The sequence below is a fragment of the Nicotiana tabacum genome, chromosome 23 (assembly GCF_000715075.1).
Source record: "Nicotiana tabacum cultivar K326 chromosome 23, ASM71507v2, whole genome shotgun sequence".
Taxonomy (NCBI): domain Eukaryota; kingdom Viridiplantae; phylum Streptophyta; class Magnoliopsida; order Solanales; family Solanaceae; genus Nicotiana; species Nicotiana tabacum.
The window spans coordinates 1,743,565-1,766,930 of NC_134102.1; the positions used below are offsets into that span (position 1 = coordinate 1,743,565).

At 35.7% G+C, this 23,366-nt stretch overlaps 2 protein-coding genes across 2 annotated transcripts; one reads left to right on the plus strand and one right to left on the minus strand.

The window, feature by feature from the left end:
* Nucleotides 1–2,595: 2,595 nt before the first annotated feature.
* On the plus strand, nucleotides 2,596–6,074 carry LOC107814887 (calcium-binding protein CBP). The gene is made up of 5 exons (XM_016640388.2): nucleotides 2,596–3,098; nucleotides 4,826–4,872; nucleotides 4,963–5,138; nucleotides 5,257–5,275; nucleotides 5,731–6,074. Exons 1-5 carry the CDS (start codon nucleotides 2,636–2,638, stop codon nucleotides 5,833–5,835), a joined length of 810 nt encoding a protein of 269 aa, XP_016495874.1. The 5' UTR covers nucleotides 2,596–2,635; the 3' UTR covers nucleotides 5,836–6,074.
* A 1,526-nt stretch (nucleotides 6,075–7,600) lies between these two features.
* Nucleotides 7,601–20,142, minus strand: LOC107814888 (uncharacterized). Its single transcript, XM_016640389.2, has 11 exons — nucleotides 17,413–20,142; nucleotides 16,978–17,217; nucleotides 16,300–16,429; nucleotides 13,013–13,165; nucleotides 12,667–12,893; nucleotides 12,506–12,575; nucleotides 11,728–11,934; nucleotides 11,065–11,303; nucleotides 9,905–9,983; nucleotides 9,686–9,826; nucleotides 7,601–8,496 (listed from the first exon to the last, which is right to left on the minus strand). Exons 1-11 carry the CDS (start codon nucleotides 19,893–19,895, stop codon nucleotides 8,272–8,274), a joined length of 4,194 nt encoding a protein of 1,397 aa, XP_016495875.2. The 5' UTR covers nucleotides 19,896–20,142; the 3' UTR covers nucleotides 7,601–8,271.
* Nucleotides 20,143–23,366: the final 3,224 nt, after the last annotated feature.

Genomic DNA, 23,366 nt, shown 5'->3' on the forward strand with positions numbered 1-23,366 from the left:
CCTACTATATTTATTTAAGGCAAGGAAAGGGCCAAACATTTATTTAAGGCCCCACAAACATGAAGCACTACTTATATTATTATATACTCCCTCCCTTTCAATTTATGTGAATTTATTTAATTGAGCACGAATTTTAAAAATATAAAAAAAAAACTTTTGAACTTGTGGTATAAAATAATACACATTTATTTTGTGTAGTTATAAATCATTATATAAATATAAATTATTTTCAAATATAGAAAGGGATCATTTTTTTGACACGGACTAAAAAGGAAATAGGTTTATATAAATTGAAAGGGATGGAGTAATATAGTATATACTTTATAATTTATATTTATATAATATCTAATAAAAGATTTTAAAATTTTAATAATTTTTAAAATTTGATAGAGGTAGAATTGAGTGAGTTAATAGGATAAAAAAAAATCTCGCTAAATTAAATAATATATTTACCTTTTCATCGATTGTATATTTCTTCCTTTATGTAGTATAGTCTTTTTCATGTGTCACATGATTTTACTTTCTAATTTTAACTCAAATTCTCTAGATTAACTATTCTTTTTTGTCACATTTGATTGATCCACACACCATGAAACAGGTTATTTTGTGTCTCGTCTTTTTTAACTAAGAATTTCACAAGACAAATGTCACAAGGTTCAAAATATAATGGATAATGGGCTCATCCTTTTACCATTTTTACTTAAAGGAGAGAATTTAATACCATATGATGTGCGCCTAACCCATACATCATGAGTTGCGCTCTTACCACTAGATCATAGTCATGTAGTTTTTTTTTGTGACTCAATATTACATTGATCATACATGTCTTTTTAATATATATATATATATTGGTTTTAAGTCGTCTCTGTTGAGTCGCCCCTTATTGATGATTAACAATTATTTACAGACTACTCCCCACCATGAACGTACTATTCAACTAGTTTCATTCATGCTTGGTAACTAAATGACGCACTCACCGCCTTTAATGTTCTTGCCATTGTTGTCTTATCTTAATTGAAACTCTGTAAATTTTGATTGAGAGCAAATGGCTCTATTAGGAGACTATTAAAGCCTCGATTTAAGTCCCCAGAAATTTTAATAACGGATTTATAGTTTTATTTTAAATTAGACAATATTAATATTTGTAGAAAAAATAAAATAGTACAAAAAAATGTAAAAAGGAAAGAAAGATGTCTACTCTTTAACAGTAAAAAAAATTTAAAACTCTGAATTAAACTACTTAAATCTTCATATTAGAAAATATATTTTTTACAACAATATCAAAAGGTAACCATATTGCAAATACATGTCTAACATCTCATCTATTTAAATTACTCTTTTTAATATAAATAATAATATTACTATGTGAAGCTAAAGGCTTTATGTCATTTAAGAATATATACTATAAACAACAAGTATGAAAAAGATGGCAAGTTTTTTTTTTTTTTTTTTTTTTACATATATGTATGTATATGTACTAATAAAAAAGTATAAGACATCTTATTAAAATTTGATTTTAGGCCACTATTTTTATGGAGCCACCCTTGCCATTGTGACTCCGAAGAGAGGATTTTGCTTCGGAAAAAGATGAAGAAGAGGAAGATAGCGGCACAGTGTTAACCGAAAGAGAGGAAAGTGCACAGTTAGCCACTAATTAGAGATGTCTTTACTTGTTACACACTGTTTAAAATGTATTTACTTTTTAGCCAGTGTTTAATAATTTTTACCCACCGAAATGAAAATACCCATGTACTAGACATGGATGTTGCATATATGTTAAGGACATGGTGTCCTTAACTTCATGAATGCTGTGTAAATATTAAGGATAAAGTGTCATGTATTTGCACTTTCCGTTGTTACACTTTAGGACAACATGTCCTTAATTTCATATGTGCAATGTAAATGTTAAGGACATGGCGTCCTTAACTTCATGTGTGCAGTATAAATGTTAAGGACATAATGTACTTAACTTTATGAGTGTTGTGTAAATATTAATGACATGGTGTCCTTAACTTCATGAATGCTGTGTAAATATTAATGACAAAGTGTCTTGTATTTGCACCTTCCGTTGCTAAACTTTAGGATATCATGTCCTTAACTTTGTATGTACATTGTAAATGTTAAAAATATAACGTCCTTAATATTTAAGAATATTTATAACGGAGTATTTGAATAATATTAATTCATCTTTTCTTTAAGCGGAAGTTTTATTGAAAATAGTCTCTATGTGACTATGTATATCCTATTTATCTCCCATCACGCTTGTGAAAATCGACTCAATTGTTGTTGTTGAATATGATATATAAAATACTTTAAAAAAAAACTCAAATGTTAAAGTTGACTTGAGTAGTACATCTTTGCATGTGTCCGTTTCATCAAGTTGGCGCGTAATCAACCGCGTAACCCCACGATATGATCCGTACTTCATTTAATTAAAGTGTTATATTTATACCACTCAGGTTGCAGAAATTTACAACATACCCCTCGTCCCTTTTTAACAAAGACTCAAATTAATTATTATGGTAATTTAGTAATAATATTTAATTTTAGGGCCTATATTCTCTATTTCTCGAGTATATAAATCGAACTCCGCCATTTTTTCCAAAAATATTCGCTTCACAAATTTGATCAAAAAATGTCCGGTTATCCTCACAACCCCTCCGGCTACGGTTATGGCCAACAACCACCACCGTCTCAGCCGTACTCCTCCGCTACATACGGCGGTACACCGCCATCTTCAGCTCCACCCTACGGTGCTCCACCACAAGGCCACTCTCCCTACGGCGACCCAAATAAACCTCCAAAAAATAATACTCCACCGTCCTCCGCCCCTTACAGCGGTTACCCAGCTCCACCACCACACTCGGTCGGTCCTTACGGGTCAAACGACCCGTTTGCGTCGCTAACGCCATCTATTTTCCCGCCCGGAACCGACCCGAATGTGATATCATGTTTCCAAATGGCTGATCAGGATGGTAGTGGGTTTATTGATGATAAGGAGCTGCAAAAGGCGTTGTCTTCGTATAATCAGAGCTTTGGATTGAGAACTGTTCATCTTCTTATGTACCTCTTCACAAATACCAATCTCAGGAAAATTGGTACATTTTTTCTTCTTTGCTAGTGGCTTTTTCAAATGAGTTTGAAAGTTTTATGCAGTGACAATCTAAATATTTTAGAGGATCAGTGTAAGTTATATTCACCTTACACATTCTAAGTGAACTTTAGTCAATGTGATATACTACTTTATTTTTTAGTTGTGCTGAAAAAATCTAAACTTTTATATTTAAAAATAATTTAACTTTTTTCTTGAGTCGGAAGAAGTGTATATTTTAGTAAAATTTATCTGTTATCTCAATAATCTTGTTAAAATAAATCAAATTAATAATTTTTCTTGTACCAATTGGGACAAGGAGAGTATTTTACTAGTTTATTGTTTGTTTTTTTGTTGTATTTTTTTGTGTGCTGAAAATGTTATATTAGTGTACAATTGAACTTGCAGGATGTACAATGCTTTGCTGAAGTTTTTTGTTAACTTTAAAGTGTTTATTTTAATATTACTATCTTCTGTTTTTATTGATTTTGGAATGGACTAGTTAAAGAACGTGTCTTTGGGATAAGCATTGGTAGTAAGATTATCATATTTAATAATAAATTAGTTTTTTCTATAAGTACTTAGCCTGGCCATTGGTGGGATCATGTAAACGCGTGTATAATTTTATAGAATTGAAAAAGAAGACTTTGTTTGCTAATCCACAATCCTTGTTTGGCCATCTGAATGTCTTGAATTCAACTGCTTTCTGCTTACTATAGTGACATTTCTTCCATAGTTAAACCATGCTTTTTAATGATAAATACCTGTATATCTTTCTGATGTAATATAATTATGATAATAATAAATCAACCATTAAATAAAAAGCTCTCTTCTTTACTTGGCCTAGATTTGGTGTCAGTTGGTGCCAAGAATGTCTAGTGAAAACCAGTAATCATTTCACATGCTATTGTGAACTTGTAATTAAGCAAAGTTACTTTTTTTTAAAAAGCAACCCAACGCACAAAGCATCTCGCATTCACGTAGGGTCGGGGAAGGGCCCATCCCAAAGGATATTGATGTAGACAGCCTATCCTAATAAGCATTAGTGGCGGCTCGAACCCGTAACCTATAGGTCAACACGGAGACAATTTTACCATTGCTCCAAGGCTTTCCTTCGAAACAAAGTTCCTTTACACCTTGCACATATATCATGGTCGGATTTAACTCGTTGACATTGTAAAAAGGTATTACATTATTAATGTAATTAAGGCCTATTGTAGCAGATTGTTTGCCTAATTTTTTAGATTATTTGTTTTCGGCCTGAAATGTAGTTAAATGGAGAAACATAATCAGTGCAGATTCATGTCGCTGACCTTATTTGGATTGAGACATAGTTATTGTTGTTGTATTAGTTCCATAGTTATCTTGACTTAATAGTGTGAATCTTTTTTAAACGCGCGCACACACACACACACACACACACACATATATATATATATATATATATATATATATAAAATCTTAGTAGGAAAATTTTAAGCAAGCAGATTACTTAATTTCTATAACTTCAATGAAGGAGTTTCAGAATTCCCATAATTATGTTCCAAGGTCTCCAGTACTTGAGATTTATCAAAAAAGAAAAAGTTTCCAATATTTAAGTGTTAATCAAGAGGTATCATTCTGTTCTGGCTGACCAAGTTTCAACATGTGCCATTCTTTTGAAAGATTAGTAAGACTGGATAATGTATTCAATTTCATTATTATTGATGATCAGACCTTTTTGTATGGAAACAGGTCCCAAAGAATTCACTGCAGTCTTCTATAGTCTTCAAAACTGGAGGGTAAGTTGAAGTAGAATATCTCATAATCACCTTTGTGTATTTCTTTCTCTCTCTTTTTCCTTCAAATTCAACGCGTTTATATGCATGTAGGCAATTTTTGAGAGATTTGACAGAGATAGGAGTGGAAAAATTGATTCATCTGAATTAAGAGAGGCCTTACATAGCTTGGGATATGCTGTATATGGTCCTGTTCTGGAGTTGCTGGTTTCCAAGTTTGACAAAACTGGTGGAAAGAATAAAGCCATTGAATATGATAACTTCATTGAGTATGTTTCCCCAATAATGCAAATGGTTTCATCACTTTTCTAACATCTAATTTTTCTGGCTTTCTATATGTTTTGCTAATTTTTTTGTCCCTCCTTTTGTTTCATGGGCTTGATTTAGGTGCTGCCTCACTGTTAAGGTTAGCTACATTTCTTTGGCATCGAATACATTCTTTGAGCCGTGTCTTTACAATAATACTCATTCTGTTTCATTTTATGTGACATTCTTTCCTTTTTAGTCTATTCCAAAATGAATGACGCATTTTCATATTTGGAAACAATTTGACGTTAAACTTTTCATTTTACCTTTAAGAACATGCTTTTATAAACACTGAACTGTCATAACATATTTAAGACCATAAGTTTCAAAAGTCTATCAGAAACAACTTCTCTACTTTCACAATGTAGGGGTAAGGTATGCGTACACTACCCTACGCAGACCCCACTTGTGGGATTACACTGGGTATATTATTGTTTTAAGTTTCAAAAGTCTGCATTTCTTTCTTAAACTTTATGTCCAATCAAACAGTGTCATAAAGTAAAATGGAAGGAGTATTTAGTAACTCGGTTCTAACAAAGTCCTGTATATATGCAGGGATTGACAGAGAAATTCAAGGAGAAGGATACTACATATTCTGGCTCAGCGACATTCACTTATGATTCCTTCATGCTAACTGTTTTGCCTTTCCTCATTGCTTAGAGATGTGTAAATTTCACTTTGCAATGGTCAGTTTGTTATTAATATGACCTTTAGTTTCCTCTCGTACTTGTTATTTTTATCTGGTTTTTGAGACTATATGCTTCTGATTGTTGAGTTTGTAATATATCTTTAGTTGGTTGGATTGAATTATCAGTCTCTTGTAATAGCCAGCCTTATGCAGTGCTTGATAGTAAAAACAGCGTTTTGTAATATCAATTTTATGATTTGTTATTTTGATATATACTGTTTTTCCATTTGCCACCAGAGCTTTGGTTCAGTGATAAGAACGCAACAAGACAATATGTAAATCCGCAAGCGTTAAAGGTTCGAATTCTGTCTAGGCAAAACCTCATGAACAATAAAAAATAGGGGATATTTTTTCCATACTCTGGCATTTTTAACTTGTGCATTTACTTGGATTTAGGCAAGAAATTTCACTTGTTTTTTTAAGGATAGCGACTAGCAGATCACGTCGTGCTCAATTAAATAATAGATTTTGACTACGATTTGGTAAATGAAAGCCACCAAAAATTCATGAAAAATCAAACATAGGGGAGTTCAGAAAAATCGAAAAATCAAATGTAAGCAAGATATCAAATCAATATGTATATGGTTTCACTTAGTGGTATTAAACAAGAAAAGACCAAATTAAACCGGCTTATGAATATATTTAGTTTTAGTTTATACTGTGCATGTGTTCTTATTTTCCATTGGAGAAAATTTTGAGTATTGGTTCTAGTAATTTGGTCTTCTGGTTCTAATGGCATTTCCTCTTTTGCCCTTCTTATAACTTAACAAGGGATTGATGAGTATAAAGGCAATTGCCAGCGGATGTCGCACTTGGCAATTGCGATTATAAATCGCAATTGAAAAACATTATGTATAAAACGCTAACCGCATTCGTAAATTACGATTATAAGTCGCATTCTCTAATTGCGTTTATAAGTTAGTATTCAAATGCGCTTTTATAAGTCGCATTCGACGATTACATTTTATTTCATGTGGTATACCAATTGTGATCTATAAGTCTGGTGTGCATAGTTGCATTTACCATTGCGGTTTATAAGTTGATAAGTGCTACATATAAGTTGCCTTGATCATTGCGATTTATAAGTCGCAGTTCTTCTATTCGCTCCAGTTTTTCTTGTTCTCGATTTTCGTTTTGGACTTCCTTGTTAGTTACATATAAATTTTCTTTTTAGAAAATTAACTTTTCATTTAAAATTCTCCGATAGAGAATGACTTGTGAAAACAAAAAGGCTTCTCCTCTGATGATAATCTCTAATATAATTAATGATTGTCAATTTCTTGGATACATGTAGAAATTCGCTAATGCATATGTGTACTCAATAGTCCTTTATCAATTGAATTTACATTGAAGGGTAACTCATTCCTCTCTATAGAAGAAACCTACTTTTATTTATTTATTTATTTGAAAAAGAAATCACTCTATGTTCTTTATCGAGAGTTACAAAAGAAAAGCTAAAATTATGGTGGGAAAAATTATATATAACGAATGAGGTGTCATTAGCCAACATAAATCACATTAAAAAAATACAACTTACCAATCCGAAAGAGGACTACATTTCCCTGGTCCAACACTACATTTGCATTTTGCAAAAATGATTGCATCCGAGTTCTCTCTGCTTTAGATTGATCTTCTTTCCAATTTATTGAGAAAAAGCAACTTGGTAAGATAGAGCGAAAGAATTCCAGGAATAGATGGACCAACAGTTAAACCAGATAAAACACTGTTAAACCAAAATTTGTTTGCCATTTCCCATAAGGGATTAGAATCAGACAGCAGTAACTCCTGTAAAAGATAACTTTAAGACCTTAGGCAACCAAAAGATTAAAACAAAAAGAAGGCTATCATTCGATTTTCTAAAATAATCATCGACCAGAATGAGCAGCATAATTACATAAAAATATACATGAGAGATAATTGCTGCATGCATGTGACTGAAATTTACGCTAAAATTCTCTCTTTTGGCTGAACATTTTGCAGCTGCTCTACAAAGTTGGTCTGAACTTTATTCTCAATATCAACCAGTTGAAATGGCGGTTGAATTGCCATTTGAGGGATTACTAATACATCGTGTCACAGATACCTGCAGGCCTCTATCACAACGAATCTACTCAAACTCGAGTGCTTCCACTATATCAAATTACGGGTTCAAGGAAATAGGCATTTCCATCTTCCTCGACCAGTCACTGAACATCCTGCAATGTGCCTTGCAACATTGCATGTGTGACTGCACAAGCAACTTCTTCAATGACATGTCTTGGTCGCAAGTAAACTCATAAATATACAGCTCTTACAGCTCCACTGGACAAGCAGGAGACGAACTAATCAAAGCTTCATCTTTGTACAGGGCTGCAGGCACCATCTCTAGTTCTAGAGATATGTAGAAGCACCATACGCATACATATCTTTTACCATCGTGGATGTGATTCTCCATAGGTTCTCCAATACTCCTGTCCATAGCGCTTGCTACTGCTTCTTCCAAATGGAGAACTGTAAAAGTTAGACTGTCTCCTAGACCAGTTGGTCCTCTCAAATGGAGAAGAGTAAGAATCAGATGGTCTGCAAGAATCACTGCTTCTCGTACTGTCCCTCTGAACATCCCTCATTTCCTCTTCTAAGTCATGCTTTGAACGCTGCAACATGGAAATAATACAAAATTTACTTACCCACATAACAAAAAAATACACCCTTTCTCCCAATTTATCTGACCTACTTTCCCTTTTCGTTTGACCCCAAAATATGATATCCTTCCTTACATGGCAAAGTCAAGAAAAAACAAATGTTTATTATATAATACTGCTAAAGTGACATTTTTATTCCTTTTCCACATCTTCAACCATTACTTTAATATATATTTACCAAATTCATTAAAATATTATTCAAACATTCTCATCATAGTATAATTCATTCAAATGTTCTTTTTTTCCAACTCCTGAACTGCACAAGAATAGGTCATACAAAAGAGAGGAGGGAGTATCATAGCCTGTTTGGCCACGCTTTTAAATCAGCTTATTTTGAGAAGTGTTTTTCTCAAAAGTACTTTTCAAAAAAGTGCTTTTGGTGAGAAGCAGTTTGTGTTTGGCTAATTAATTTGAAAAGCGCTTTTGAACAGTAATTAGTGTTTGGCCAAGCTTTTGAAAACTGCTTCTAAGTGTATTTTTCTCAAAAGTGCTTCTCAGAAAAGTGCTTTTGGAGAGAAGCTACTTTTTTCTGCTTCTCTCAAAAACTGCTTCTGCTTCTCCTCAAAAGCACTTTTTTCCATCTAAAAGCTTGGCCAAACACTTCAATTTTTGGCCAAAAAAAAAAAGTTTGGCCAAACAGGCTATCAGACAAGTCACAATGACCAAAATGGAATCTTGCACATAAAAGAATGACACCACATTGGCAATGAAGGGAACGGGAATTGTATATTAATGAGATAGAGCTTTCCCAAGAATGATGTCCAGAATACTTCATAATCAATCATCTCTAAATTGAACCAAAACAGTAGTACGATATTTCTTCTGAATGATGAATGACGAATATGAGCTATATTAGGTCTTTTCCTAGTTGGTTCTGCAACAAATGTTTTCAACATACTTAATAAAATCATACTATTGTTTTTTAGTAAGTAACAAAATCATACCGTACTATTCTAGGAATTTATTTTCAAAACGACATTACATGGGAGTAAGGTGCGGTATCCGATAAGGGTGCGGATGTAGGTATCAGATTTGCCTCAATGAGATATAGCTTTAGAAAACTATTACAATCACAGAGCACCAGAGAAGCATATGATCATTGTTAAACATAACAAACGAAAATTTAATCGTGCTACTGTACCTTGTCGGAATCTGAGAGAACAGCATATGCCTCCCCAATCAATTTGAATAGCCTATCAGCATCCGTGCGGACAGTCTCAGAGATCTCTTTCCACAACCCTCCATCATCCACAGCATCATTCCTTGCCAAAATTTGACCCGCCTACATAAACAATAGAAAATGAGTACACTAGCAACTATTAACTCAACCTCTAAACTTCGAAAAGCTTAAGACTTGGACCTTGTCAGGATGATGTCTGAGGGCTGCTTTCCTATATGCCTTCTTGATGTCAGATTCCGTATCAGATGACTTGATTCCCCTGCCAGAGATAAATTCAAGATCACTAACATCTAAAATGCAGAGAATATTTCGCAGATGTTCAGGGATCAAAGGTTACAAGAGGTATACACTAGATCCAGCTAACTACAACACCGGAGTATCATCTAGCAGATGCAAGATGATCTTCAAGTCAGAACATTGACTATTTGAATCTCGTAGATGTCAATGTAGAACTAGGTTTCTCAACTTGTGATAGTTTTTAACAGAGGAAACTTATTCAAAAACTGTGAAGTATACAACATCAAATGGAAGAAGTTAATGCACACTTTATATCAGAGAAGTACTGTACCAACCACATAAAGCAGAACAAGCATTCTCACAGACTATATACAAAGATGGTAGTATCTATTTTCTCTATGTCACAAAGGCCCGCTCCTTCATGAAATAGCATCTTTAGGATCATCCCGTCAATGTTTATCACAATGTTTCCTTCTTCCAGACACCACTCTATGGGATTTGATTCAAAATATAGTGGAGACACAAATATTATACTCCCTATGTCCCAATTTATGTGACATTCTTTCCTTTTTAGCTTGTCCCAAAAAGAATGTCACTTTTCTATAGGTAGAAATAATTTAACTTTAAATTACCCTTTTACCCTTAAATATAATTTATAGCCACACAAATATCCAAGGCTTGTTTTAGGCCACAAGTTTCAAAAGTCTTCTTTCTTTCTAAAACTCTGTGCCTAGTCAAAGGGTGCCACATAAATTGAGGCGGAGAGAGTAATGAATAATGCAAGATTACACTTAAAATTTTGACTAAAATTTGACCTCAAAAGGTGAAATAAAAACAATAAGGAAGTAGTTACATTAAAGGATTTCAAGTATAAGAAACAGGGGATAATATATGATTCTAGTAGAAGTGTTACGTAATACAAGGACAGTGAAGAAACAAGGACATTCGACTTGGAAATGATGAAATATTCAATAACCAAGTAAAGAATGGCAAGCCTCGGCACTTTTACGAACTGCCTCCAATTCATTTACTTGGAAAGTGTTTTGGTGGACCAAATCATATTTATGAAGATATTCAACAGTAATTAGGAGATTTGAACCTACAAGATAAGATAAAGATCTAATGGAGTCCCTCTTTTAGTTTTCTCCTGAATTGACGAAAGCTGTCGACGAGTTCGCTTTGTTTCTTTAGCACTGCTTCCATTCGACTTATCTAGCGTCTCAGATTGTCGAGTCCTTTCTTGTGATTGAGTCTCCTGAAGGGATATGAGCCTCTCAAGATCATTTACAGCATGCTCATAGTCTCTAATCATTTCATGTAAGGTAGCCCTCCTTGAAACTGCCTGCCAAATTCAGAAGACCAATCAGATTAGTAAAACTCCAATTTCGGGGATAAATAACTAATACAACTGTGGCAGTATGGACAGCATAACTATGTTAGTCTCTCGAGCAGCAGCCCTCCTATAAAATATCAACACTAAATTTGTGTCTGAATCAAGAGTAGAGCATCCATGATAACTACAACTGAGCGGACATGCAATCTAAACTGATACTGCAACTTTGGCAAGTATTACTACTATTTTTACCTTTCAAAGTTATTTTCCACAAAGGGACAGGGGCATGTTAACATAAGCTGAAAAAACACTAAAATTTTGGAAAATTCTTGTGCGGTTAATGTTGATCAGTGTTTAAATAGTGGAGACACAATAAATCGTCCTTATTGTTGATCAGCGTTTAAATAGTGGAGACACCTTTGCGCAAACAAACCTTTGTGTAGTTCTTATCAAGAGCAATGGCAACACTGCAATCTGCAATGGCATCAACAATCTGACCAAGAGCTTGGTGAGCAGCAGCTCTATTGCAGAAACAGATAGCTGTAAAAGGACGCGACTCAACGCCGCTGGTTATAGCGGCACTATAATGGTCTATTGCTTCCGTATACTTTCCAGATTTAAATGCCTCATTTCCTGCTTTCTGTATATGGAGAGGAAAATAATAAACTTCTTCAGAAAAGCAATTAGTTGACACACAGAATCAAACTGTAAGAACCAGTTAAATTCTAACAATACACTGACGAAGAAATAATGATCAGTAATTTTGGTCAACCCAATACCCGAGAGATACATAAATAACAGGTGGCATATGATAGAGTCCCAATTCGAAAGACATATTCTAGAAGAAAGTATCAGCAAAAGGATAAAGAATTGAATAGTCTTGATGAAGTACAACTGCTGCAGTTTTTGAAATGCACATCTGATGAAACTGTCAACCCTGCCTGGAACTGCTCCAGCAGTTTAGTATATTCCTAGTTTTTAGTTGTCTGATCTTATCTTATTATGTGGTTCTATAAATATGTAATTAGTACTAGTTATTTAGGCATGTTCTATCAGAAATAAAAGTAATTTATTTGGAGCCTTGTCCTCTCCTTACGGACAACTTTATTGGTGTAATTGTGTTTAAGATTCTTGCACAAAACTATTGCCAATAATATTAACTTCTTTGTTCTATTTCTTCTATTATCTACTTCTGGTTACTATCAGCATACCTTGCAACGCAAAAGTTCACGGATAGTGGCTGCTAGAGCAGATGAAGATTCCTGGGTCATGTTTCCAGATCTACAGAAAAGAGGAGCAAAATTTCTCAATATCATCCCTGAAATCAAGAAGAGGAAGAGAGTTGAAAGTGCTTCTAGAAGTTCGAATTTACCTTTTCCCAACAGAAACCACTTCCTCTTGTTTCTCAATTAAGTTAAGAGCCACCTCAAACTTTCCAAGATGGAAGTACGACATGGACATGAGGCGCCATCTCCAAAACTTCATAGAGGAGCTTTTGCAATTGAAATCATTCAAGTTTGCAAAGTCAGAGGTAAAATTCTTTTCAGCAATATCAAGAGTATTCTCGCAAAGATCAATCACTTCATTATACATCTGCAGCTGTAGATTATTAAAGTAATGACACACATAATTCAGAACCAAGTAGCTATAAGTTTGAATGATTCAAAAGTTACCTAGTTAAAAAAGAAAAGATATTTGAAATCTATAATAGCACAAACCATGCAAAAAGCCTCTCCTTTCATTTCAAGTAATTTTTCTGAATAGCAGCTGATAGACAAGGCCTCATCGATAGTTCCAAGTGCATTTTTTGCTGCATCTGAAGTTCTTTGTTGCAAAAATTCAGCACACCGATGCATATGTTCAGATACTTTCTGCCACCAATAAATAACCAAACCAGAAGTTCATAAAAATAAGATTGTAAAGAAAGAAAGAAACAAATAAATTGCAGTAATCCCATTTAGCACATTCCTTTCTCGTTTGTTCACGGTGCCACTTTTATCGGAGTCCGGAACCAAAATATTGTAAATTTTGACTCAAGAGACAAAAATAGGTGAAAAAAAGTGTTGAGGACCATATTATGTATAATGCATCTAAAACATGTGCTATACCTTAACGGCCAATTACCCCGTTAAAATATAACGCATGTAATATATGCGCTATACTCAGTATTTGCAGCCATAATAATTGACTGCATAGCGCATCAATTATATGCGCTATGCATACTCCTCCCAATCCTCTGGTATGTTCTTTATTTCAAGAAAATCACATAAAATGTGGTCTATGAGTTATCTTTTCAGTATAATTAAAAATTTAACTTGGAAATTACCCATGTAACTCTGTGAATTTTTGTATATTCATGTATTTGTGAATTTTTGACTTATTTTACTCTCTGGCAGAATCTGTATTAGGAATTAGTATAAATATTTAAGTGTAAATTGATCGAGGTAGGTATGTAGTTTTCAATGCCATAGTCTACTTTATCTTCTAGGGGACATACTTGTCGATAGTATAAAAAGTTAGGCTAATACTCTGCTTTTTAGAAAGAAGGTCATCATTTGTTCTTTGGGAAAGTCATCATTTTTAATTGCCCAATACAAAAAGGTTTCCAAGCCACTCAATTCGACTATATTACTGCATTAGAGATCAAAAAACAAAATGATAGTTCCAGTGTTCAACCAAAAACAACCCTTAAGTTTAGTCTCGATACAAGTATATCATTAAGAAGGTGGGGTTGGGGGTATGTTTATACATAGCGCATATAATTGATGCGCTGTGCAGTCAATTATTATGGCTGCAAATACTGAGTATAGCATATATATTACATGCGCTATATCTTAACGGGGTAACTGACCGTTAAGGTATAGCGCATGTTTTAGATGCATTATACATAATATGGTCCTCAACACTTTTTTCTACCTATTTTTGTCTCTTGAGTCAAACTTTACAATATTTTAGTTCCGGATTCCTTTTATCACGGAGGTCAGAACCCAATCCAGGGTTATCAGCTTTGCAAATTGTTCTTTACTTTTCCTTCCTTGAGGAGAAGGAGAAGTTGTCAAATTTAACAATATAAAATACATATCCTAACCATGCAACTCCAACCCAAGGCCCTGACAATACATATGTTATGACACTGTTTATTCAGTGTGTGAGAGACAACCGTATCTTACAGTTCCAATATATATCTTAGAATTCTCGTAGGACATGCAAGGTTCATCGATCCTGAACTTACAGGGGTAGCATCAAATCCAGGTTGGTTCATGGTAATGATGTTGATATTGATCTTGAAGATGGATGATAAATCTATGTCAAAGGCTTTAAATATATTTTCATTATTCTTTGAAGTGTTTTTGTTTTCTACTATCACAGATTTATTTTCTGTATTTTAAATTGATCATGCTTCTTTTTTATCCGATCCACCCAGCCATCCCAATACATGTTATATCCTGATACGGCAACTATGACGGTCACCAAACCATATCATTATATCAAAATCCAGTGCAGCTTATAAACCAGGATACCATGTAAGATATGCTCTGATTTCACGCATGGAAACGGTAGAACCAGAAGTAGGACAGTTGATTCACACAATTATAAAACAAAAAATAAAGTAGGAAAATTCCAAAGGAACCAGAAGTTATTATAAAGTAGGGCCAATTTTCATTTAGCAGATTTACCTAAAGAGGATTAACCGAAAAAAAAGAAGCTATTCCTAACATTTCTTCATGACTTCCGCATTTCCCTCTTGATAATTTTGCCCAACAAATATGCTCGAAAGTATTTAGCAAAAACTAGTAAAGTTCATCAAAATTGGATGACTGTCACACTGTAATATTTCTTTCAGTGTCATGAAATCAGGGCCGTGTACTCATCAAAAATCTCTTTACTACCTTCACTCAGAAGGGCACCTCAAAAAAGAATATTATTAGTGTCTTGGCTAATTTTAATGGCAGAGCTTTATTAATCAACTAGCTAATGCTGGTGACACTAGCAGACTTTGTGCCAAGAAATACAATACTGTGCAGAAATTTGTATAGAATGATCAGTGTAGCTTAGAGACAGGGGCGGAGCTAGCCATCAGTTCGGCCGAACCCAGTAGCTTTGGTCCACACTTTATATTTATCTTATGAAATTCATTAAATACGTACTAATTATTAATTTAGAACCCAATAACTTAAAAGTATTAGAACCCCGAACCACTAACCTTCAAATCCTGGCACCGCCTCTGCTTAGAGACATCTTACAAACAACAACAACAACAACAACCCAGTATAATCCCACTAGTGGGGTCTGGGGAAGGTAGTATGTACGCAGACCTTACCCCTACCCTGAAGTAGAGAGACTGTTTCCGATAGACTCTCAGCTCCCCTCCCTCCAAGAACTCCCCATCTTGCTCTTGGGTTGCCTCGAACTCACAACCTCTTGATTGGAAGTGGAGGTGCTCACCACTAGAGCAACCCACTCTTGTCAAACAAAGGAAGGAAATCAAGTTCCTTGTCAACAATGTTGAATGTCTGAAACTACATCTATAGACCCACCACATGCTTCACAGCCCCAATAGAACTCATCATCAACAGCTGCCGATCTTATTATTTTAGCATCTCTTACTGAACCACAAGCATTTTGGACAAAGGTCCTAAGCAGAGATCTTACTATTATTATTTTCTTCCTTTTTTTTTTTATAATTGTGGTGTCAGCTTGCGCGCAGCCGCGCACCTCGACTATTCTTACTATTCTAAATCAATTAATTGGCAATACTGCATACATTCTGCACTCAAATTTGATTAACCTAGTTTGACTAGCATGTTGATTAAGAAGTGTTTCATACGTGAAAAAGTAGAGTTGCATATGACAAGAAGTCATGCCAAGTTCAGGCCACATAGTGAAGTACTGGTTCACATTACTTTGAATTACTAACACTCAGAAGAGTTCGCATACAAAGAAATAATTAAGGATTTGAAATGGTTAGAGCATCAACTCCATGGGAAAAGCAAAAATTGGTCACCTGTGCCTTTTGCAAGCCATCTGCTGCATCAATTGTTATTCTCCTATCCAGGCACAAATTAATTCTTGATTCCAAGCAATTGTTGTAATACTGCATTGCTTCTTCAACCTCACCAAGAACCAGATAACAACTGGCATCCAGAGATAGTCAAAATATATAAGTTCGTAAACAAATAATTCACTCAACAAGAAAAAAAAGATAACGGTCTTATAAAAGAACACGCATCATTCACTTCAAATACTTAAACTTTAAATCAAGAATTATGAGACATCGGATATAGTTGGACCTCTTCACCACTTATCTCTTTGCCCCATTTGGAAGAACACATCCAGTTTTAGTTCAAATACAAGAGAACTATTTATTATTCTCAAAGGGAAAATGATGTCTGATCAAGGACTCACTAAAGAGCATATTCCAGATTTTCTACATATACCAAAATTCCAGCTTTCTCACATAATTTCACTCAAAAAATAATTTATCATAAAATTAGTATACAGAGATTCAATAGATAATTAGAGTGGTCTAACTTGTTGTTATCGCACAGTAAAATTGTCTAGCTAGAAGACTATGACCATATTTTACAAGACGTTCCTATCAGTATTAGATAGCGAAGATTCTTCAAATACTTAGAGTTATCAAGAACTAAGAGACATCAGTTGCGAGATGTAGAGCCCTTACTTTGCTGCTCTTAGTTTTACTTTAAGAAAGTTAGAATCTAAAGCAGCTGCAGATGAACAATCACTGATGGCTTCCCTCATCCTTCTAAGTGACATTCGCGTGGCAGCTCGGTTGCTGTAGCACAACACAAGAGGCTCCAGGCAAGAGGCTGGAATTTCTGTAGCAGATACTGATTTGATACCCTTAGTGTAGAAATCCTCAGCTTGCAAAAGATTTCCAGCCTTATAAGCTTGGTTTCCCCTGTCACAGATAAAATCTTTGTAAGTATGAAGAACAATTTCATATTATTTAATGCCAGAATCTGATACTTCGAGAAAAAGCCAGCACGCAACCAGAATGATGAAATTACTGCAGCAAATGTGAAAAGCAAAAGCTCAAAGGAAATCTTGTCAATGCATAGCAATTCACAATTGAGAGCCTCAGAGATATTAGCACCTGATCCGCCACTGTTCACAGGATTCCCGATCAGTATCAGTGAGGCCCAACTTCCCATGATCTTCATCAGCTTTGGACACATGAATCCCTTTGCTCCGCACATGAGATTTAACTCTGCTTTGGATGTCTACTGAACAATTGCGACCAGAGGAAGAATGTTGAACTGCATCAGACGAAAACTCAACTTTCCTATGATTTAAGTTGTTTGAACCACTATCAACTTTCAACTTGTATTTCTTCCTATACTGGTGCCTTATGGATGATAACCCATCTTGTGCCAAGGGTGAAGTATAGGAACTAGAATCTCTCCGAGTATCAGAGTCTTTTCCAGAATCAGACCCAGAAAATTTCTCATTTCCATCTCCACATTTCTTCTCAGACTCATTGAAAACAGGTGCTTCTTTGACAGCAACCACATCCTCAGCAGATGTTGAAGAATTTGTATCCTGATATGGTGAAAAATCCATAGGTGAACAACATCCAGGAGACTCATTATTGTGCTTAGAACTGCCTTCGTTAGACGAATCAGTCTGCCCAGCCAACTGCTGTGCCAAGGTTCGTTGCCTCAATGACTTCTTCTTTTTCACTTTTTTGTCCCTCAATCTGCTACTTGTTCCACAACCCAACTTATCATTTACTCCGGAAAATAAATTAGCAGTAAAAGAAAACGATATATTAGAATTAGATGCACTAAAATCAGAAACGGGCGTCCCAGGTATAAATGGTGTGCTTGGAAAGCTGAACTCTTCCTTCTTCTCATCTTGATGGCCAGGAGGTGCTTCCGTGGTGTCAACTTTGTGCTGGGAACCAAAAACCTCTGGTGTAAATAATGGAAAGGGGATCTTATCCCTCTCCATGTCACTATTTAGACTATTCTGCAGTAATTCATTCAAGGTACCGGTCGTAGTGTTAAAATTTATTGGCTGATTTTCCTTCCCAGAGGTTCCTGCTGAGAAGCAAAATGAATTTACTTGCTCACTGGAAAGACCAAATTTAGCATTTGTATGCACCGTTTCTCCAGGCATCCTTTTGTCCTTGATTTCCTTTAATGAACTAGCAAAACTTTCACCAATTTCGGGTGCACAAGCTTTCTTAGCATTTGGTTCGCCATCAGTTGTATCAGCTTTATCAACACCACAGCTACTACCATGATCTTTCAAATTCAAATCTTTGGGCTGATCACAAGGATTACGCGCGGTGCTTTCAGTTGAAACATTTGATGTTTTTTGGTTAAGTCCGAACACAAATACATTCTGGATGTCGACACGTGACTTTTCATTCATGTTATTGGTCTTCTCAGCACCATTAACCTGTGCTGAATGGCCAATGTTCAATGAATTCATCTCATCAGAGAGTTTAAATATGGGGGCTTTTGGTAAATCAGTGTCCACAACATTCCTACTACTTGAAGCAAACTTGAGCTTCCCATCAGCACCCAAGTTACTTTTTTGAGCACTCCAAAAACCATTGTGATTTTGGGTTTTCTCACTATTAAAATCCTCCACGTCTTCAGCAAGCTTTGTATTTTCACTCACTTTGTTTTTTCCTTCGATGCCATTGCCAAAAGCAAAAGTGCCAGTGGATTTTGGACCCTGAGATTCTGCCCCCCTGTCTGCTCCATCTTTATTACACGCTCCATTCCCCAAGTCAAAGTTAGGTCTAGTAGCACCAAACACAAAGTTAGCTTTCAATTTATCCGATTGCAATGTACTTCCATTAGCAAATTTCCCAAAGTGGAAACTACCCGATTGCTCACTTTTATGAGACTCGCTTTGCTCGAGCTTTGAGTCAGTAGCCGACTCAAATTCGTTAACAATAAAACTAGAACTGACATTATCAAGATTCTTGACCTTGACCTGATCAACTTCCGGTTTCCCTACATTGCCACTAGACTTCCTCTGCCCAAATTCCAAACTCGACTTTATATTACTATCGCTCTCACAACAAGCAGGTGCCTCATTCAACACATTCGAATTAGACCCCAAGTTATTCTTATTTATTTGATCCACGTTCTTGCTCCTGAAGTTAAATTTCAAGCTACTCATATTATTATTAGCTCCAAAAACAAAGCCCAAATTCTCCAAATTCGAATAATAATTCTTACCAGCACCAAACACAAAACCCTCATTGCCAATTTCTTCTCCCGAGTTTGAAGCAAAACCACTATTATTAGCACTATAAACAGCACTAAAATTATCCAAATTCGTATTCAAAGTAGAATCACACTTACTAGTAGCACCAAATACAAAACTCGCATTGTTAACCGGGTTAACCCGATTAAACTTCAAATCCTTCGGGTCCACATTTTGAGTACCCGATTGTTTCCTCATCTTCACGAGCCTCGGCTTTCGCCTTGATCGACCCGAACCCGGTTTGCAATCAAAACCTGCATCGAACTTAGAGCTATTAGGATTAACGTTAGAGTTAAATGATTGAACGGAGGAACTGATCGGAGAATGAAAATCGGCGGCGGCCGACGACATAATCCAACGATGATGAAGGGTTTTGAGGTGCGAATGAATATCGCGAATTTGGGGATTTATGGTTTTTTGATTTTTTTTGGATGAATTCCAGGAATAGTTTTTGCTTGGTAATGAAGAAAAGGGAAATCTTTGAGAGAGTTGAAAGAGACTGTTGTGAGTGTTCTGGGTTTTTGTAGAGAGAGAGAGAGAGAGAGAGAGAGAGCGGGGTATGGGGGTTTAGGTTGGAGTTTGAAATTGTTGGTGGATTGGAGGCCGTTTTTAGGATCCTATTTAAGAAATAATATAAATTATTACAAAATTTAAAGTTTGTGATTTTAAATACAATATTTATTTTAATTATGTCACGATTTAACTAAGATGAAATATATTAAGTGCATAATATTATAAAATTGTATTAATTACTACCACACGGATCTGGAGTCACAATTCACGAGCATTCTATAATTTATTACAAGTAATAGTTTGAAAGAAATACAACTGTCTGAATGAAAGAAAACAGTAGGACATAAAAGATAGACGGGGACTTCAAGGTCTATGAACGCCGACAGATCTACCTTGAGTCTCCGGACAGCGGACCAATAGCAAAAACTCGATCAACCTGAGCCGGTACCAAAATCTGCACATAAAGTACAGAGTGCAGCATCAGTACAACCGATCCCATGTACTGGTAAGTGTCGAGCCTAATCTCGGTGAAGTAGTGACGAGGTTAGGATAACACACCCACATATAATCTGAACAGTATAATCATGCCAGTGACAACAACAGTAAATAAAAAAATAACGCAAAAATAACGGGAAAGGGGACATATAGTGAGGGAATACAATATAAAGAGTGAGAATAATGAAAAGACATAATTAAACCGAAAATCCTTAAACGAATTGAGCAAATAAAACAGCAAAAGAAAACTACACGGCATCACCCTTCGTGCTTTTACTCTCAACCTCACCAAATAAATAAATAGAACGGCACTGCTTCACCCCTCGTGCATTAAACCTCTCATAATATACACGGCATCACCCTTCGTGCTTTATCACTCACAAATCATGGCACTACATCACCCTTTCGTGCATTAACACTCACATATCACGACACGGCATCACCCTTTGTGCTTTACACTCTTCCTCGTAATATAAATAATGCATGCACGGCATCACCCTTCATGCTTTACACTCATCCTCACAAATTACAGAATCAATAACAACTGATAGATATGAGTATCACAAAGAAACCAGTATTTTGCCCATAATCAATAGCACAATGTAACCTCAACTTTGAATCAATATTCGAAAGTTACCAAATCTCAGTGAAAATAGATATAAGTCACCCAACATTTCAAATAACCCGCTAAGCATGGATAGTAGAATTTAAGGCTACAAAACAGACAAGAATGTAATTTTACTCGCAAGTTATGACTCGACAACGACACATAGATGCTCGTCACCTCACCTATACATCGTATTTAACAACCAAACACGTAGCAAATAAAAACATAATACCTATTCCCTGAAGCCAAAGTTAGACACGACACTTACCTCGATTCGCAGGCCACTCATTGCTCAAGTACCATTTTTCCCTTAGAATTCACCTCCAACTCACTCGTATCTAGTCACAAATAGCTTAATACCATCAATTATCGCTAAAGGAATCAACTTTAATGAATAATTACAGATTTCCAAAATTTTCTCAAAAAAAAAAAAAACCACCCCTGGGGCCGCTTGGTCCAAACTCGAGGTTCGGACCAAACTCCGTTTACCCATTCACCCTCGAGACCGAATATGTCATTAGTTCAGGAATCCGACCCCAAATCGAGGTCTAAATTCCCAAATTTACAAAATCTCTAATTCTCCTAAAATTCCTAATTTCTACCCTTAAAGAACAAGATTTAGGCCTAGAAATCTAGTGGGTGTTGATGGAAATTGAAAGGAATGAGTTTAATAATATGAACCTATGATTTGGTGTTGAATTCTCACTTCAAAAATTGCCCAAGGTTGAGTTCAAGCGAAGAAAATATAAAATTTTGAACAAATCTCGTTTTTGAAGTCTGTTTTAAAACACTGGAGAGGTTTTCACCGCGTTCGCGAGAGGCCTGTCGCGATCGCGATGCACAGTGACCTAAGGCCTTCGCGTTCGCGAGTCTTTCTACGCGTTCGCGTAAGGTAGCTCCCCTCAAGCCTTCGCGTTCGCGACCCAATGGACGCGTTTGCATAGAAGAACATGACCCCCTCCCCAGGTCCCTTAAACTATCGCGTTCGCGTGAGACTGATCGCGTTCGCGAAGTGCACCACCCCCAATGCTTCGCGTTTGCGACCAGTCCTTCGCGTTTGTGAAGAAGAAAATTCCCCTGCCCCCATTTTACCTTTCACGTTCGTGACACTACCTACACGAACGCGAAAAAATGGCACACCAGAACAGTTGCTGCAATAAAATCTCAGATTTTCTAAGTGCAAATCACCCCGTAGCCTATCCGAAACTCACCCGAGCCCTCGGGGCTCCAAATCAAGCATGCGCACAAGTCTAACAAAATCATACAGACTTGTTCGTGCGATCAAATCGCCAAAATAACACCTAAAACTACGGATTTAGCATCAAAATCAATGAAATTCTCAAGAACACTTAAAGTTAGTATTTTCTCAATCGAATATCCAAATCACGTCATTTAAACTCCGTTTCTCACCAAATTTCACAGACATAGTTCATATATTATAGCGGACCTGTACCGGGCTCCGGAACCAAAATACGGGCCCGATACCATCAAAATCAAGCATTAAGCATATACTTTAAAACCAGTAATTTTCTCAAATTCAATTTTAGTCAGAAATTCATTTCTCGGGCTATGGACCTCGAAATTCGATTTCGGGCATACGCCCAGATCCCATATTTTATTACGGGCCCACCGGACTGTCGGAACACGGGGCCGGGTCCGTTTACACAAAATATTGACCAAAGTCAACTAAAAATCAATTTTAAATTCCAACAATTATTATTTCTCCTATATTTTCACATAAAGGCTTTCCGGAATTACGCTCGGACTGTGCACGTAAATCGAGTAGGATAAATATAAGATTTTAAAGGCTAACGAGCGTGGAATAAAGTCCTAAAATACAAGATGACCCCTTGGGTCATCACAGATTGTTACTTAAAATTTATTATATCGCTAAAACCATCGTTATGTAACGACAAAAAAGTCACTTTATAGAACCACATATTTGGTGTGATGACTTTTTTTCTCTTATCTTGCCCTTCCTCATTATTAAATAATCATATTTTATCCTTTACCTTACTTTTATATATAATAATTTTACTATGTATCATGTTTTTTCTTACTAATATTGCAAATTTATTCTTCGTGTTTTTGGTACATAACATCATGAAACGATAACAAACGATACAATTTATCCAAACGTTGTATTCATCAAATAATACAATATAATACGATACATTATGAAATGACATATACAACAATCCAAACAA

Excerpts from the sequence above, each read along its gene's own strand:
- LOC107814888 (XM_016640389.2), bottom strand. The coding sequence starts at position 19,895 with ATGTCGTCGGCCGCCGCCGATTTTCATTCTCCGATCAGTTCCTCCGTT. Across the intron at positions 13,166-16,299 it reads ATGGCTTGCAAAAGGCACAG|AAAGTATCTGAACATATGCA; the intron begins GTGACCAATTTT and ends TATTGGTGGCAG. Across the intron at positions 11,304-11,727 it reads TTGATAAGAACTACACAAAG|GCAGTTTCAAGGAGGGCTAC; the intron begins GTTTGTTTGCGC and ends TGAATTTGGCAG.
- LOC107814887 (XM_016640388.2), top strand. The coding sequence starts at position 2,636 with ATGTCCGGTTATCCTCACAACCCCTCCGGCTACGGTTATGGCCAACAA. Across the intron at positions 3,099-4,825 it reads TACCAATCTCAGGAAAATTG|GTCCCAAAGAATTCACTGCA; the intron begins GTACATTTTTTC and ends GTATGGAAACAG. Across the intron at positions 4,873-4,962 it reads ATAGTCTTCAAAACTGGAGG|GCAATTTTTGAGAGATTTGA; the intron begins GTAAGTTGAAGT and ends ATATGCATGTAG.